The sequence below is a fragment of the Aspergillus aculeatus genome, assembly GCF_001890905.1.
Source record: "Aspergillus aculeatus ATCC 16872 unplaced genomic scaffold ASPACscaffold_2, whole genome shotgun sequence".
NCBI classification, from domain to species: domain Eukaryota; kingdom Fungi; phylum Ascomycota; class Eurotiomycetes; order Eurotiales; family Aspergillaceae; genus Aspergillus; species Aspergillus aculeatus.
Genome location: NW_017962977.1, coordinates 2,824,784 through 2,838,620, shown reverse-complemented (window position 1 = coordinate 2,838,620; position 13,837 = coordinate 2,824,784). Strand labels below are relative to the sequence as shown.

At 51.5% G+C, this 13,837-nt stretch overlaps 2 protein-coding genes across 2 annotated transcripts; one reads left to right on the top strand and one right to left on the bottom strand.

Annotated features, from left to right (window-relative positions):
• Positions 1-1,220: 1,220 nt before the first annotated feature.
• On the bottom strand, positions 1,221-2,826 carry ASPACDRAFT_75711 (DUF3429 domain-containing protein). Its single transcript, XM_020204521.1, has 5 exons — positions 2,715-2,826; positions 2,379-2,614; positions 2,267-2,314; positions 1,946-2,170; positions 1,221-1,841 (listed from the first exon to the last, which is right to left on the bottom strand). The coding sequence occupies exons 2-5, from the start codon at positions 2,595-2,597 to the stop codon at positions 1,419-1,421; spliced, it is 915 nt and encodes a 304-aa protein (XP_020060553.1). The 5' UTR covers positions 2,598-2,614; positions 2,715-2,826; the 3' UTR covers positions 1,221-1,418.
• Positions 2,827-3,795: 969 nt separating this feature from the next.
• Positions 3,796-13,462, top strand: ASPACDRAFT_22119 (membrane morphogenesis protein VPS13; the record flags this gene model as incomplete). Its single annotated transcript, XM_020199087.1, has 4 exons — positions 3,796-11,226; positions 11,279-12,902; positions 12,952-13,368; positions 13,422-13,462. The coding sequence occupies 4 exons, from the start codon at positions 3,796-3,798 to the stop codon at positions 13,460-13,462; spliced, it is 9,513 nt and encodes a 3,170-aa protein (XP_020060552.1).
• Positions 13,463-13,837: the final 375 nt, after the last annotated feature.

Genomic DNA, 13,837 nt, shown 5'->3' with positions numbered 1-13,837 from the left:
GGTCTCCAATGATGCAAAGTGCCTAGCCTATACTCATCGAACACAACCACAAGCATCAGCCTAATATGCTTGTGTACATAAAAAGATGTGACTGACAGAGACGGCTGCATCGACATATCCTGCCCTAGACCTATGGTATTTGATCTATATGGATTTTCCCACACCAATATATCACGATTCCTCAGATTCACTTTCGGAGGCACTACCACCAATCAACGTAATTAATCGGTTCAATGTGCTACCACTCCATCTCAACTCGTCGCCGTGGTCATCTTTGTCGTCGAGCCCTCCCGTCGTTAAACCTGTTTCTTCCGAATTCGTCATTGGAGAGGGTCTGGATCTGCAGAACACAACCATGTGTAGAAACGAACTTATGAACTAATGCTGTTTGTACTCTGGACAGTACACAGACAGCATCAGCTTCTCTGTCCAGGATTATTCATGGCCACCGACGATCCTTTCTAGCCCTCTGCGTAGAACCCTCCTCAATCTGCAGGTAGTTACTCTAATTCTTCTTCTGCTGGTGTTTGACAACGCACATGCTTTTTCTTTCCCACCAACCCGCCGATAACGATATCCCACCCGGCTAACCTTCCCTTTTTCTTTTTCCTTGTCAACGGCACCCATGGACAACAACCACACCCCCCCAGCCCTCCGGACTTGGGATTCTTCACCCGCCATTCCACATCATCCTTCCCAAGATCCCTTGCCGGTGGCGGTCACAATCTGTGGTTGTTTCCCTTTCTTCTTGCTTTCGGCGGGCTTGGGCCCCACAAACCCTTTTTCCGCCTTTAATTCTATTTATGCATATATGCATATGTGAGTACGAGTATGTTGTCACCTGACGAGGTGCTTTCTATACTGCACCTTATATACACTCAGTACATGCTCGTACCTTCGTACATGTACTTTTGAACCCTCCCGTTTGGGATTTGCTGGGCATTGACGCTGGGGAACATAAACCAGGGTTTTTGACTCTGGGGGTTTGCTTGCTTCTTCTCCTCCTTGGGGTAAGCGGTGAATTGGCTTGGTCACATTGCTCCTGGTTCAGAAGGGGGGAGGGTGAGGGGGGGAAGAGTACTACGTGCAGGACAGGGATCACTAACTGTCTAAACAGGTCACTAACACGTACACTTACATATTGAATTGACCACGGGGATAGCTCAGCTGTCCTGAAGATTCTTGAGACAAATGAAAAAAAATCACCAGCGTCTGCTGGAGGGGGGCATCGTTGAACTTCGCATTGTAATCTACAAGAAAAACTCAACCAATATTCAGAGGACATTCCAAAACCAATACATCAGACCACACCCACTTCCTCACAACATGCCTTCTCTCTTTCTCTCTGCTCAGATTACACGAAACAAGTCACAGGTCCTTCTGGAAGGATTCTTTTACACGACGACGAAAAGAGCTATTTACTCGGCATCCTCGAGCTCGGCACGCTTGCGGGCCTCGGCCTCCTCCTTCTCCTTCTTCTGCAGGAAGATCAGGGCGTTGATCTTGTCCTGGATGGTGTGCTCGCTGGTGAGGGTACCGGAGATCTGCTCACGGCCGACCAAGCTGGCGACGATGCTGGCACCGACAATGAAGGTCAGGACGAAACGGTACATGCCGTACCAGGCGGGGGCGCGGCCGGCGGCGGCGGCACGGGCGTCGTTGTAGTACAGGAAGGTGAAGGCAAGGAACTGCGAGATCAGGGCGTACTCAACGGGGAGGAGCAGAGTAGGCCAGGCGACGGCGGGGGCAACCACACCGGCGGCGTAGCGCTTGTAGCCGTACTTGCCGCCGTAGCCGGCCCACTCGAGACCCCAGTGGACGGCTCCGAGGAAGGAGAGGATCTGTTGATTGGTATCTTGGCGTTAGCTTTTGCTCCTTGTTTTCTCATATCTAAGAGTCGAAGGCGGGGCAGGGAATTGGTGGATGGGCTGCGGGTGAAACTTACGACAGCACCGTAGCCGACCTGGACGGGCTCGAGCATGTGCAGAAGCAACTCGGCGCTCTGGCCAGAGAAGAGCATACCGTCACCGGTAGCAGCGGCGGTCTTGATCTCCCAGGCCAGGTAGACAGTCTCGAGGGAGGTAGCAAGGTAGGGGATGACACCGGCCATTCCGAGGTAGAGAGCCTCCTTGGGGACAGCCTCCAGGCTGAAGGTGTCCTTGATCACTTTCTGTAGTCGAGCAATTGTTTCATGTTAGAGCGTTCAACAAAGATTCGGCCCCACGGGGAGGCTAGAATCGCATGCAATTGGGGAGGGGGAACGTACAGCCTCGGCCTTCATGCCGGCCATCATGTCGGTGTCCTCCTCACCGTCCTGCAATGTCCCGGGTCAGCGATTGAGCGACATCCGCGTCGATCCCGCGAGGTTTCTCTCTCACCTTGTGGGAGGTGGAAGCATGGCGAATGAGAGCAGTGGTAACGGGCTTGCGAGCAGCCAGAGCGAGGCTGGGGGAAGTGGTCGGGCGAACGGGGAAGCGAGCGGAAGAGGTCAAGGGAGCCTTGAAGACATTGTTGGACAGGGCCGAGCGGGCGACCGAGGCGTTGGAGCTCTGGAGAGCTCTGAGCACAGAGCGAGCAGCAGTGGTTCTGTACAACATTGTCGTTTTCGAGACAGCTAATTTTTTTTACCCGATGTCCGCGGTTAGCAAAAGTGGAGAGAGAGAGGCTGGAAAGCTCGGATAAAGCACTGCACCCGGAGGGGGGAAGTCACGCACCCAATTGAGCTGGAAGAAGAAGAGAAAGAAGGTGTATGAGCGGAGAAGAGGGTATTCACCCGAAATTTGGTCGAGTTGAACTCGTGAGAGTGGAGATGTATGGCCGGAGGGGGAGCAATTGAGCCTGGAGACCACGAATGAATGAGGTGACATTAGACTGAGGTGCGGTAACGTCGAAGCTCGGGCGTACCATAGACTCCAACCCCGCAGGTGTCATATTCATTGCCTCAGGCACGATTGGACCAGCGGACCACGAGGCTGACTCAGCACCAGGGCTGCAGCCCTAGACTTCTGGACCGAATCCAGCCAATGGCTGGGGTGCTTCAGGCAAGCTGGTGGGCGTTAACTCACCGGCGTGGACGGGGCCGGACGGGAAAGAGCACCGACGTCACTTACTGTGCCCGCGCGTCACTAAGTGTTCCAGCGCAAGTCCCCTCTTCCCCCCCCCCTATTATTATTATTATTATTATTGTTGGGCCCAGTTCATGCTATCCCCAGGTACAGAGCGAAGTACACTCGTCTCTGACGACAGCCGTATTGTTCTACCACTCTTGGGGATCTAGCCTCTCACTCATTTCATCGCAATTGGGTAAGTTGCTCTAGGTTGATATCCAACCTTTTGGCTTCCCCTCTCTTCACCGAGTTACCTTATTACCTTGTTTGCTCACTTTCTATAGAGAGTGGTCTTTGGTGGTCTGCGCCCGGCTTTCCTCCTCTCCGCACTCCGTCCCTCTTGAGCACGTTCCGGAGAGCATATCTTGTATCTTAGCCTGCTGGCAACGCTTTCGCGTGCACATCGAGCCTCAACCTGCATGGCTCTATTCTCCACGGTCAGCGAGTGCAACTAAAGCTCGCGCTCCATAGTAAGCTCATATCTTTGGTACCTCTATACTTCCCCGGCTTTCCCTCTTCATTCCGGTGATCTTATCTGATGGTTCATCACTTTTCACTGACCGACCCGTGGATACACAACACAATCCAGGCCGATTTTCATCCACGATCCCTACCTTATTCCCACCCTTACTGCTATAACGGCCCCTAATTCCTCCCCAGGCCCGGGTTACGGCCATACCCCGCAACCATGTTGGAGGGTTTGGTTGCCAACTTACTCAACCGCTTTCTGGGAATCTACGTCAAGAATTTCGATGCCAAGCAGCTAAATATCGGCATCTGGTCTGGCGATGTCAAACTCCACAACCTGGAGCTCCGGCGCGAAGCTCTTGACCAGCTTCATCTCCCCCTCAACGTCGTCGAAGGCCATGTTGGACAGCTCACTCTCTCCATTCCCTGGTCGAATCTCCGAGGCAAACCCGTCCGAGTCGACATCCAGGATGTGTTCCTCCTCGCGGCCCCTAAGGAGGATGCAGACTACGACCCCGAAGAGGAAGAGAGGCGGGCGCATGCCCTCAAGATGGATAAGATCGAGAGCGCGGAGATGCTAAAGGAACGCAACATTGAGGGCATGAGCCAGGAGGAGCAGCGCCGAAACCAGAGTTTCACCCAGAGCTTGGTGACTGCTGTCGTCGACAATCTCCAGATCTCCATCAAGAATGTCCACTTCCGTTACGAGGATTCGATTGCTTCGCCCTCCCATCCATTTGCCGTCGGTGTGACTCTGAAGGAACTGAGTGCCGTTAGTACCGATTCAGAGTGGAACCCTACCTTTATTCAGTCCAGTTCCGGCACAACCCACAAGTTGGCCATCTTGGGCGCTCTGGCCGTGTACTGGAACACCGATGCAGAACTTCTGGGTACGGGACGCGGTTCCGACGTGGGCGCCGAAGCTCAAGGAATTGAGCATGCAGAATTGCTTGAGAAGCTTAGGGCTGGCATCGATAATCAAGACAGCGCTCAGTTCATGCTCCGTCCTGTCAGTGGGCGTGCGGGCTTGGAGCTGGACAAATCGGGCAAGCATGACAGACCATCCCTCAAGGCGAGGCTTTTGTTCGATGAGCTGAGCTTTGTCCTCGATGACAATCAGTACCGTGATGCTTTGATGCTTGTGGATCTGTTCCATTACTTCATTCGCCATCAAGAATACAAGAAGCTTCAGCCCAAATGTCGACCCAAGGAGGACCCCAGGGCATGGTTGAGATTCGCCGGAGAGGCCGTGCTCAGCAAAATCCATGATCGCAACAGGCGCTGGACCTGGGAATACCAGAAAGAGCGAAGAGATGATCGCGTAACGTATATAGATCTGTTCAAGAAACAGAAGCGGGAAGGAACACTCACCGGACCAGATGCGGAGAAATTTGACCAGCTTCAGAGGAAGTTGAGCTACGAAGATATCCGCTTCTGGCGGTCACTGGCACGAAACCAACTGCGGAAGGAGAACATCGGCGTTAAGAAACCGGCGCAACAGCAGACCTGGGGTGAATGGTTTTGGGGCACAAAGAAAGAACAGTCGGAGGAGACCGCAATGACTGAAGAACAACGACAGGAGCTGTATAATGCAATCGACTGGGACGAGAAGAAGGCGATCGCGGAAAGTGTCGATGTCCCGAGAGAATGGGTCAAGCTCCAGGTCAATGCCGGCTTGAAGGCTGGTAGCTTTACACTGAAACGGGATCCTCACGGGAGGGCAGATGAAGTCATGAGACTGGTGTTTGACAACTTCCGAGCTAAAGCTCTGCAAAGGCCTGACTCGTTCTTCATTGATGTCAACCTTGGTGGATTGAGAGTGTACGACGGCACGACCCCAGGAAGCCTCTTTCCGCAGATCGTCAAGGTCAAAGACTCTCTCCCCGAACCCAAACACCGCCTGTCCCAAGCGTCGGGTGATGAAGAATTAGACTCCGAAGCAGATGATGACATTTCTGCATATCAAGACAGCTTGTTCCATTTGCAGCTTGAGCAGAACCCTCTCGAAAGCGACGCAGACTCAGTTGTCAAGGTCAAGATGAAGAGTATCGAAGTCATCTACAATCCTACATTCGTCGTTGAGATTGCCAGATTCTTTGAGCCACCGGAGCGACATATGGAGTCTATTGGGGCTCTTCTGGACACTGCGGGTGCTACCGTTGAAGGCATCCGGCAGCAAACGCGAGCAGGTCTGGAATATGCCCTGGAAGAGCACAAGAAGGTAGATGCACAGTTCGACATCCACGCGCCCCTGATCATCGTTCCTGAGAGTATCACAAAAGAAAGCTCTCTTTGTCTGATTCTGGACGCTGGTCACATTAGTGTCAACAGCGAATTGGTTGACAGACAGACTATGAAAGACCTTCAATCAAAACAGAAGCGACAATATGAGGAGGGCGATTACAAGGAACTCGAGCATCTACTCTATGACCGGTTCCTACTGAAACTCGACTCAACCCAAGTCCTTATTGGTCCCGGCATTGAGATCACAAAGTCACAACTTAGCTCTGATGTCGAGTCGCGCAATCTGCATATCATTGACCGCATTAGTGTTGATTTCGTTCTGGAGATGTGCATTGTTCCCAAGGTCACTGAACTCACGAGGACTCGTATATCCGGTCACCTCCCCGAGCTACATGCTTCCATGTCTGACAAGAAATACAAGGGTCTGATGAAACTCATTGACATTGCTATTCCACGCTTTAATGATGGTGGCGACTCAAAGAGGACGGAAGGCCAAGCGAAAGAGGCGCCTGCGACTGCCACCAGAGCTAGATCGGCTTCTTTCCAGCCATCTAATCTCAGAGAGCTGCCTGTTGTTGACGAGACAGATGACGAGTCGGATGATGAAAGCATGCAGAAGAGCATTGACAAGCCTATGAACATTCATCGTCGCGATTTTGAATTCAAATTCACGGTGGGTTGTTTGCGAGGCTCATTGTTCCGCTCCGACCCGAATGATCAATTACGCGACCACCTGCTCGTTGAATTGGTCGCCGAAGGCTTTGCTTTAGACTTCTACATGCGACCTTTCGACATGGTTGCGGAGGTCGTGCTAAAGTCCTTGAGTGTGGATGACTACATCGAAGAGAATCCAGTCCCGGAGTTCAAGAGAATCATATCGTCTAAAGGCTTTGATGCTGACGAGAACAAAGATCTCTTCCATCTCAAGTTTGTCAAAGTCAACCCGGATTCTCCTGAATTCCATTCCACGTACGAAGGTGTCGCAATGAATCTTGATACATCGGTATCTACCATCAATCTCGTCGTTACTAGGAAGACACTCCTGACACTTTTGGACTTTATCCTACTCACATTCACGAGCCCGGACCAAGCAAACAACCAGGTAACTCAGACAGATGACAGTAATCAAGAGCTCGCGGCCGCGAATGAACAAAATCAACAGACTGGCAAAATTCGCATTAAAGCCAACATGAAGAGTATCGCCCTCATCCTCAACAACGATGGCCTCAGACTTGCTACGCTCAGCCTGAACACTGCCGATGTCGGTATTAACCTCGTGAGCGGCTCGATGCTGATTCAATCGCGTATCGGAAGCCTGACCCTTATTGACGACGTCAATACTGGTGCATCAGAAAGCTCAGATCTCCGCAGGCTCCTCACCATTGAGGGTGACAACTTCGCAGACTTCAAGTATGAGACCTTCGATCCAGAAAGTGCGGACTATCCCGGGTATGACTCGGAAGTTTTCCTGAGGTCAGGGTCAATGAAGATCAATTTTGTAGAAGAGCCCTATCGCAAAATCATCAACTTCCTCGTGAAGTTCGGAAAAATGCAGGCCATTTTCAATGCGGCCCGACAGGCTGCGGCGAACCAGGCCAACCAACTTCAAGAGAACGCTTCCCGGATGCGATTTGATGTTGTGGTAATGACGCCCATCCTGGTCTTCCCGAGCTCGATGACAGAGGGTGGTGTGCATGATACAATCACTGCCCACTTGGGTGAAATATACGCCAAAAACACCTTTGTTCCTCTGGACGAAGCCAAGGACAGTTCTGCTGTAAATCTGATCTCTTCTGGTGTGCGAAATATCCGTTTGACATCCAAGTTCCATTATGGTGAGGATACTGTAGAGGAGCTTGAGATGATCCAGAAAGTGAATCTTGATTTCAGTATTTGCTATCTTGAGCACCAACATGATAACCCGCGTCCAGATATTGAGATCGAAGGGTCTATGTCACCGATCAATCTCCGGATCTCGCAGAAGCAGTTCAAGTTCTTGTTGGACCTTTCGAAGACGGTCCCGAGTGCCTTCGCTACTGACAGCGAACAACAAGAGCTGGAGGCCTTGGAAGCACTTCCTTCGTCAGTAACAGAGTCCTCTAGAGAGGCCGAGTCCGAACGGATTGAGCGAAGCCTTTCGCGAGAGCGACTGTCCCAGGAAGACGTTAAACATGAAACCTGGGTCCGATTGGATATGGTCTTCAAGGTGGACAGTGTCGGATTAGAGCTTATTCTGGCCGCCGATGATGCGCCAGTCGGCCGCTTGGAGGATTCTAGCCTATCCAAGTTCTCACTCAACGACACCAAAGTCAAATTGCGTATGCTGACGGATGGATCCTTGGAGTCGGAGCTCTTAATCCACTCTCTCTCTATCCGGGACAGTCGCAACCAGGACACGAACAAGTTCAGAAAGATCATGTCCTTGATCAATAACGATGTTCAGCAGCAGTTCATGGCCAGCGTCTCAATGTCACCAGGCCCGAAGAAGCACTTGATCGCCATGCTTACCATCGACAGCCCGCGAATTATCCTGGCTTTGGACTACCTGTCTGCTCTGCAGTCGTTCGCAAACTCAGCTTTCGCCTCCGAAGAACCAGTGGTTGAAGAGGAGAGCGATGATATTCCTGAGGAATCAGAGCCCAGAACCAGCACCGCCGAAAGTGACGACGCATCTGTTAATGCCTTGTCAACTGAAGATGCGCCACCTGCTGCTTCTGCAGAACAGATGACCGTCTCTTTCAGGGTGAACCTCGTTGATGCGCAGGTGATCACGATTGCGAATCCCGCTATCGCACACACCGAAGCTATTGTCCTGGGAACTAAACAGCTACTCTTCTCTCACCAGAACGTTTCGACGCTGCAGATTAGTAAAGTGGGCATGTTCCTATGTCGCATGGACAAGTTCGAAACGAGTAGGCTTCGGATTCTGGACGATTTCACCCTAGAGGTGTCCGTGGACAGTCGTGCGCAAGAAAAGGGCTCTTCGCTTACCTCCATCAATGCTCATATAGAACCTTTGGTTTTGCGCCTTTCACTCCGTGACATTCTGATGGCAACACAGATTGTCAACAAGGCTTCTGAGATGAGGGCTCAAAGGATGCAACCGGTTGAGACCGGCGAAGTGAAGAGCATACCTGAGGCGAAGAGCATCAGGCCCAAATCTTCGAGGCGGCAATCTTCCGGCAGACCAACTTCATCCGCCATGGTCTCAAGAAATCGACGTCGATCGAGTGCGGCAGCAGATCAGCCGCGAAGAGCCTCAAGCCCTGGACGCTCAGCAATTCTCAAACGCGAAGAGCTGAATGCTCAAGTCGACGGGCTCAGAGTCATTCTTATTGGCGATCTCCATGACCTTCCATTGCTCGATTGGAGTGTTAAGAAGTTTAATGTTGATGTCCGCGACTGGTCCACAACACTGAATGCCGATACGAGCTTTGACACCTTCGTCAACGTGTACAACTTCTCGAAATCTGCATGGGAGCCTCTGATTGAACCATGGCAGTTGGGATTCCACGTGGCTAGGGAGATCAATCCCGAGATCTTCTCGATAGACGCATATTCTCATAAAACGATGGAGCTCACTCTTACATCTGCCACCATTGCTTTGGCATCGAAGTCATTCCAGTTCCTTTCCACGGACGAGGATGTTCTTTCAAAGCCGAGAGGTGCTGATGCACCCTACCGGATCCGCAACCATACTGGTTTCGATCTACATGTCTGGGCTGATATCGGTGCGGATGAGGATGGACCGGCTGCTAGATTGGCTGACGGTGAGGAGTACCCTTGGCGTTTCGAGGACTCGACTTCCATGCGTGAGACGCTTGCACCTGAGGGGCATGCCGGGCTTGTTGGCATCAAGCTCGAGGGAAGTGGATTTGAAAGCGTGAACCGGATCCCGGTTGTTAGGGAAGGTGAAATCCTCTACAGCCTGAAACCCAAGAAGGATGGTGTCCTTCATCGACTCCTAGTGGAGGTCAAGTTAGGCACTGACAATGTGAAGTATATCACCTTCCGCTCGCCGCTGGTTGTCGAAAACAGCACGCAGATCCCTGTGGAGCTGGGCGTCTTCAATCCCCAGGAAGGCCATTTGCTCAAGATTGAGAAAATCCTTCCTGGAGAGTCGCGACCTGCACCGGTCGGAGCAGCTTACATGCATTCTCTTGTGATCCGCCCCGATCAAGGGTTCGGATACGACTGGTCAAATGAGCAGCTCCACTGGAAAGACCTACTACGTCGTCCGACTCGGACTATCAAGTGCCTGAGTGAAGGTGGGCAGCAGTCGCCACCCTTCTATTTCCAGATGCACGCTAGCTACAATGATCGGGACTCTCTCACGGGCGTCTATCCTTATATGAGGATCAAGATCTTCGCGCCTGTCGAGATTCAGAACCTTCTTCCTTACGATTTCAAGTATCGCATTTACGACAAGAACACAAGAAAGGACTGGACGAATTTCCTGCGCAAGGGTGGGGTTAGCCCTGTTCATGTCGTTGAGCTCTCTCACCTATTGCTACTCAGCGTTGACCTGGAGGATACGGTGTTCAAGCAAAGTGACTTTGCTATCATCAATGGCAACTCTCAAGACTTCAAGAGGGAGCATACCCTGTCTCTGAAGGATGAGCGAGGTATCCAGCTGAGATTGAAACTCCACTATTTCAGAGTTCCCGACAGTGGTGGTGCCTTCAAGGTCTCTGTCTACAGCCCGTACCTCATCTTGAACAAGACCGGTTTGCCCATGGAGATCCAGAGCAAGGCTTTTCTGCAATCGGCCCGATCGGCTGCTGGGCAAGGATTGAGGGCCGATTCTAGGAATGGCGGACGTACGCTCCCATACATGTATTCCTACCATACGGATGATCAGAAGAACCGATCTATTCTGAGAATAGGTGACTCCGCGTGGAGTAAGCCCCAGAGTTTTGAGGCCATTGGAAGCACGTTTGAGGTCATTCTCCCGGATCAACATGGCAAATCCGAATTCCATTCTGGGGTTTCTGTCGCTGAGGGTGAAGGCAAATACAAGATGACCAAAGTCGTGACAATTGCACCCCGGTTTGTTCTGAAGAACAAGCTGAGTGAAGATATTTTGGTCCGTGAGCCTGGCTCGTCGAGCGTTCTCAATCTCAAGAGTGGCGAGCTTGTACCTCTCCATTTCTTGCGCCAAGTTGCGGAGAAACAGCTCTGCCTGTGCTTCCCGGGCGTTAATGACCAGTGGTCCTCTCCTTTCAACATCGCGGACATTGGAACGGTGCATGTCAAACTGGCAAAAGCCCAACAGCGTCAGAAACTCATCAAAGTCGACGTGGTCATGGAAGGTGCAACGCTCTTCATCCATTTCAGCTTTGAGACTCGGAACTGGCCATTCTCTATGCGGAATGAGAGCGACATGGAATTCATCTTCTATCAAGCTGTGAGTACTTTGGATTGTTATTCAAAAAGGTCATCTGCTAACTAAGCTGAAGAATCCGAACGTCGAAGAAGACGAGGAAGACAGAACGAATGGCTGGCGACCGATCCGTTACCGACTCCCTCCGCGCAGTATCATGCCTTACGCCTGGGACTATCCGGCAACCAAGAACAAGTCTCTCGTACTGACGTGCAAGGGCAAAGAAAGGCATATTAGGCTTGCGGAGATTGGTAACCTGATCCCCATGAGAATCCCGCCCACTCAATATGGTGAGACTCAGAAGATTATCGATATCAACATCGTTGCCGACGGCCCAACTCAGACTTTGATGTTGTCCAACTTCAAGCAGTCTAAGAGTATGTACAAGCAGAAAGACAGGGGACAGGCATCCCAGAGCAGTTTGAGCACCGGCTTTGAGGTCAAGGAACTTGATTCGGATGTCAACTTCAAGGCCCAACTTCGCCTGGGAGGAATCGGCATCTCTCTCATCAACCAGAACCTCAAGGAATTGCTGTATCTGACGTTCCGCGAAATCGACATCAAGTTCCGGGAGTCAAGAATCTACCAGACCTTGAATACCACCATCAAATGGATCCAGATCGACAACCAATTGTATGGTGGTATTTTCCCAATCTTGCTCTACCCTAGTGTGGTCCCCAAGACCGGCAAGGAAATGGAGGCACACCCGATCTTCCACACAATGGTGACTCGTGTGAAGGATGACTCTTATGGTGTACTTTATATCAAGTATGCCACGGTTCTCGTGCAGCAGATGACACTGGAGCTTGACGAGGACTTCATCTTTGCGATGTTGGACTTCGTTAAGGTACCCGGTGCTTCGTGGTCGGAAGAACATGAGGGCAAGCTCTGTGATGAGGATTTGAATATCCCAGAACCGCAAACGGAAGGCACTGTTTCAGACGTGTACTTCGAGCTCCTCCACCTGCAGCCAATGCAACTCGATATCTCCTTCATGCGTACTGAGTGCGTGAATGCGGAGGACACCATGCAGCCATCCAATCCTCTGATGTTCTTTGTGCATGTCATGACTATGTCGATGGGCAATGTGAACGACGCACCAATCCGACTCAACGCGCTTATGCTAGAAAATGCCCGTGTCTCTCTCGGGGTTCTTGTCAGTAATATCCAGAGTCACTACACCCAGGAGTTCTTACGACAGGTGCACGTGGTTCTGGGGTCAGCTGATTTCTTGGGCAATCCCGTCGGATTATTCAACAACGTCAGCTCTGGAGTGGCTGCCATCTTCTACGAGCCTTACCAGGGTCTTGTTATGACCGATCGACCTCAAGAGCTGGGCATTGGCATCGCGAAGGGTGCGACCAGCTTTGTGAAGAAGTCTGTCTTTGGTTTCTCTGACAGCATGGCCAAGCTCACCGGAAGTATGTCCAAGGGTCTAGCTGCCGCCACCCTAGACAAAGAGTTCCAAGATCAGCGACGAATGTCCAAGTCGCGAAACCGACCAAAACACGCTCTGTATGGTATTACTGCTGGTGGCAATGCCTTCGCAACGAGTCTGGCAAGCGGCATCGGAGGACTCGCACGCCACCCTCTCCAGGGTGCCGAAAAGGAAGGCATCCAAGGTTTCTTCAAGGGTGTCGGAAAGGGTGTTCTCGGCCTAGCCACGAAACCCGCCATCGGCGCCTTTGATCTTGCATCAAGTATGTATGCCCATCAGTTAGACATGTGTTGATACTAACATGCGTGTAGACCTTGCCGAGGGTGTCCGTAACACCACCACCGTTTTCGACGCGGAAGGCCTTGATCGTGTTCGCCTCACACGCTTCATTGGCACCGACGGCATCGTCCGGCCGTACTCGCAACGCGAAGCGCTTGGGCAGTTCTGGCTCAAGACGGCCGATGACGGCAAGTTCTTCAACGAGGACTACATCGCGCACCTTGAGCTTCCGGGTCGAGACATGCTGGTCATGTTGACCTACGACCGGATCATCCTCGTGCGCACGAAGAAGCTCCGCACGGAATGGGATATGCGCCTGAAGGATATCCAGACCATTTCCAAAGAGCGAACTGGAATGAGCATCACTCTCAAGGGCGGTGCTAATGGTCCATTCATCCCGGTGCAGGACGAGAGTTCGCGGAACTGGCTCTATCGGCAAATTGCTGTTGGTAAGTGATGATTTGAGGTGTGTTTGCTACGTACAGGGCTGATTCGGATCTAGCTGTGAACGCTTTCAATGAGAAGTATAATGCCCGTGGGTAGACTCGACTGGCTATGAGAGCCCACTAGGTTAATTGTAATGGAGGACAGAAGCTGTGTGTTGGAGACCGATAATTACCTGTTTTATGGTGGGGCAGAGTGGATACGATTTGCTCCAAGCTGGATCTCATCTTAGTCGAGAGCTTTTGGAGTAGTGAAGCCAGCGATATGACCCTGCAATCCAAGTCTGAAATGGATGACCTGTTGATGTTTTGTTTTTTCTGCTCTTGCAATTAAAGCGACTGTACATATTCATATTCTTCTTCTTTTTCTTTTTTTCCCGTATTTTTCACGTTGGCTTGACTGAGACTTTTCCTTTGACCCTGCGCTAGTTGCAAGCTCTTTTTGATGCATCTTTCTTTACGAGCGGTATTGAAT

What these genes read in the sequence shown, in the direction of transcription:
- ASPACDRAFT_75711 (XM_020204521.1), bottom strand. Translation starts at nt 2,597, where the DNA reads ATGTTGTACAGAACCACTGCTGCTCGCTCTGTGCTCAGAGCTCTCCAG. An exon ending in ATGCTTCCACCTCCCACAAG is followed by an intron (nt 2,315 to 2,378) that starts GTGAGAGAGAAA and finishes GGGACATTGCAG; the next exon opens with GACGGTGAGGAGGACACCGA. An exon ending in AGGTCGGCTACGGTGCTGTC is followed by an intron (nt 1,842 to 1,945) that starts GTAAGTTTCACC and finishes ACCAATCAACAG; the next exon opens with ATCCTCTCCTTCCTCGGAGC.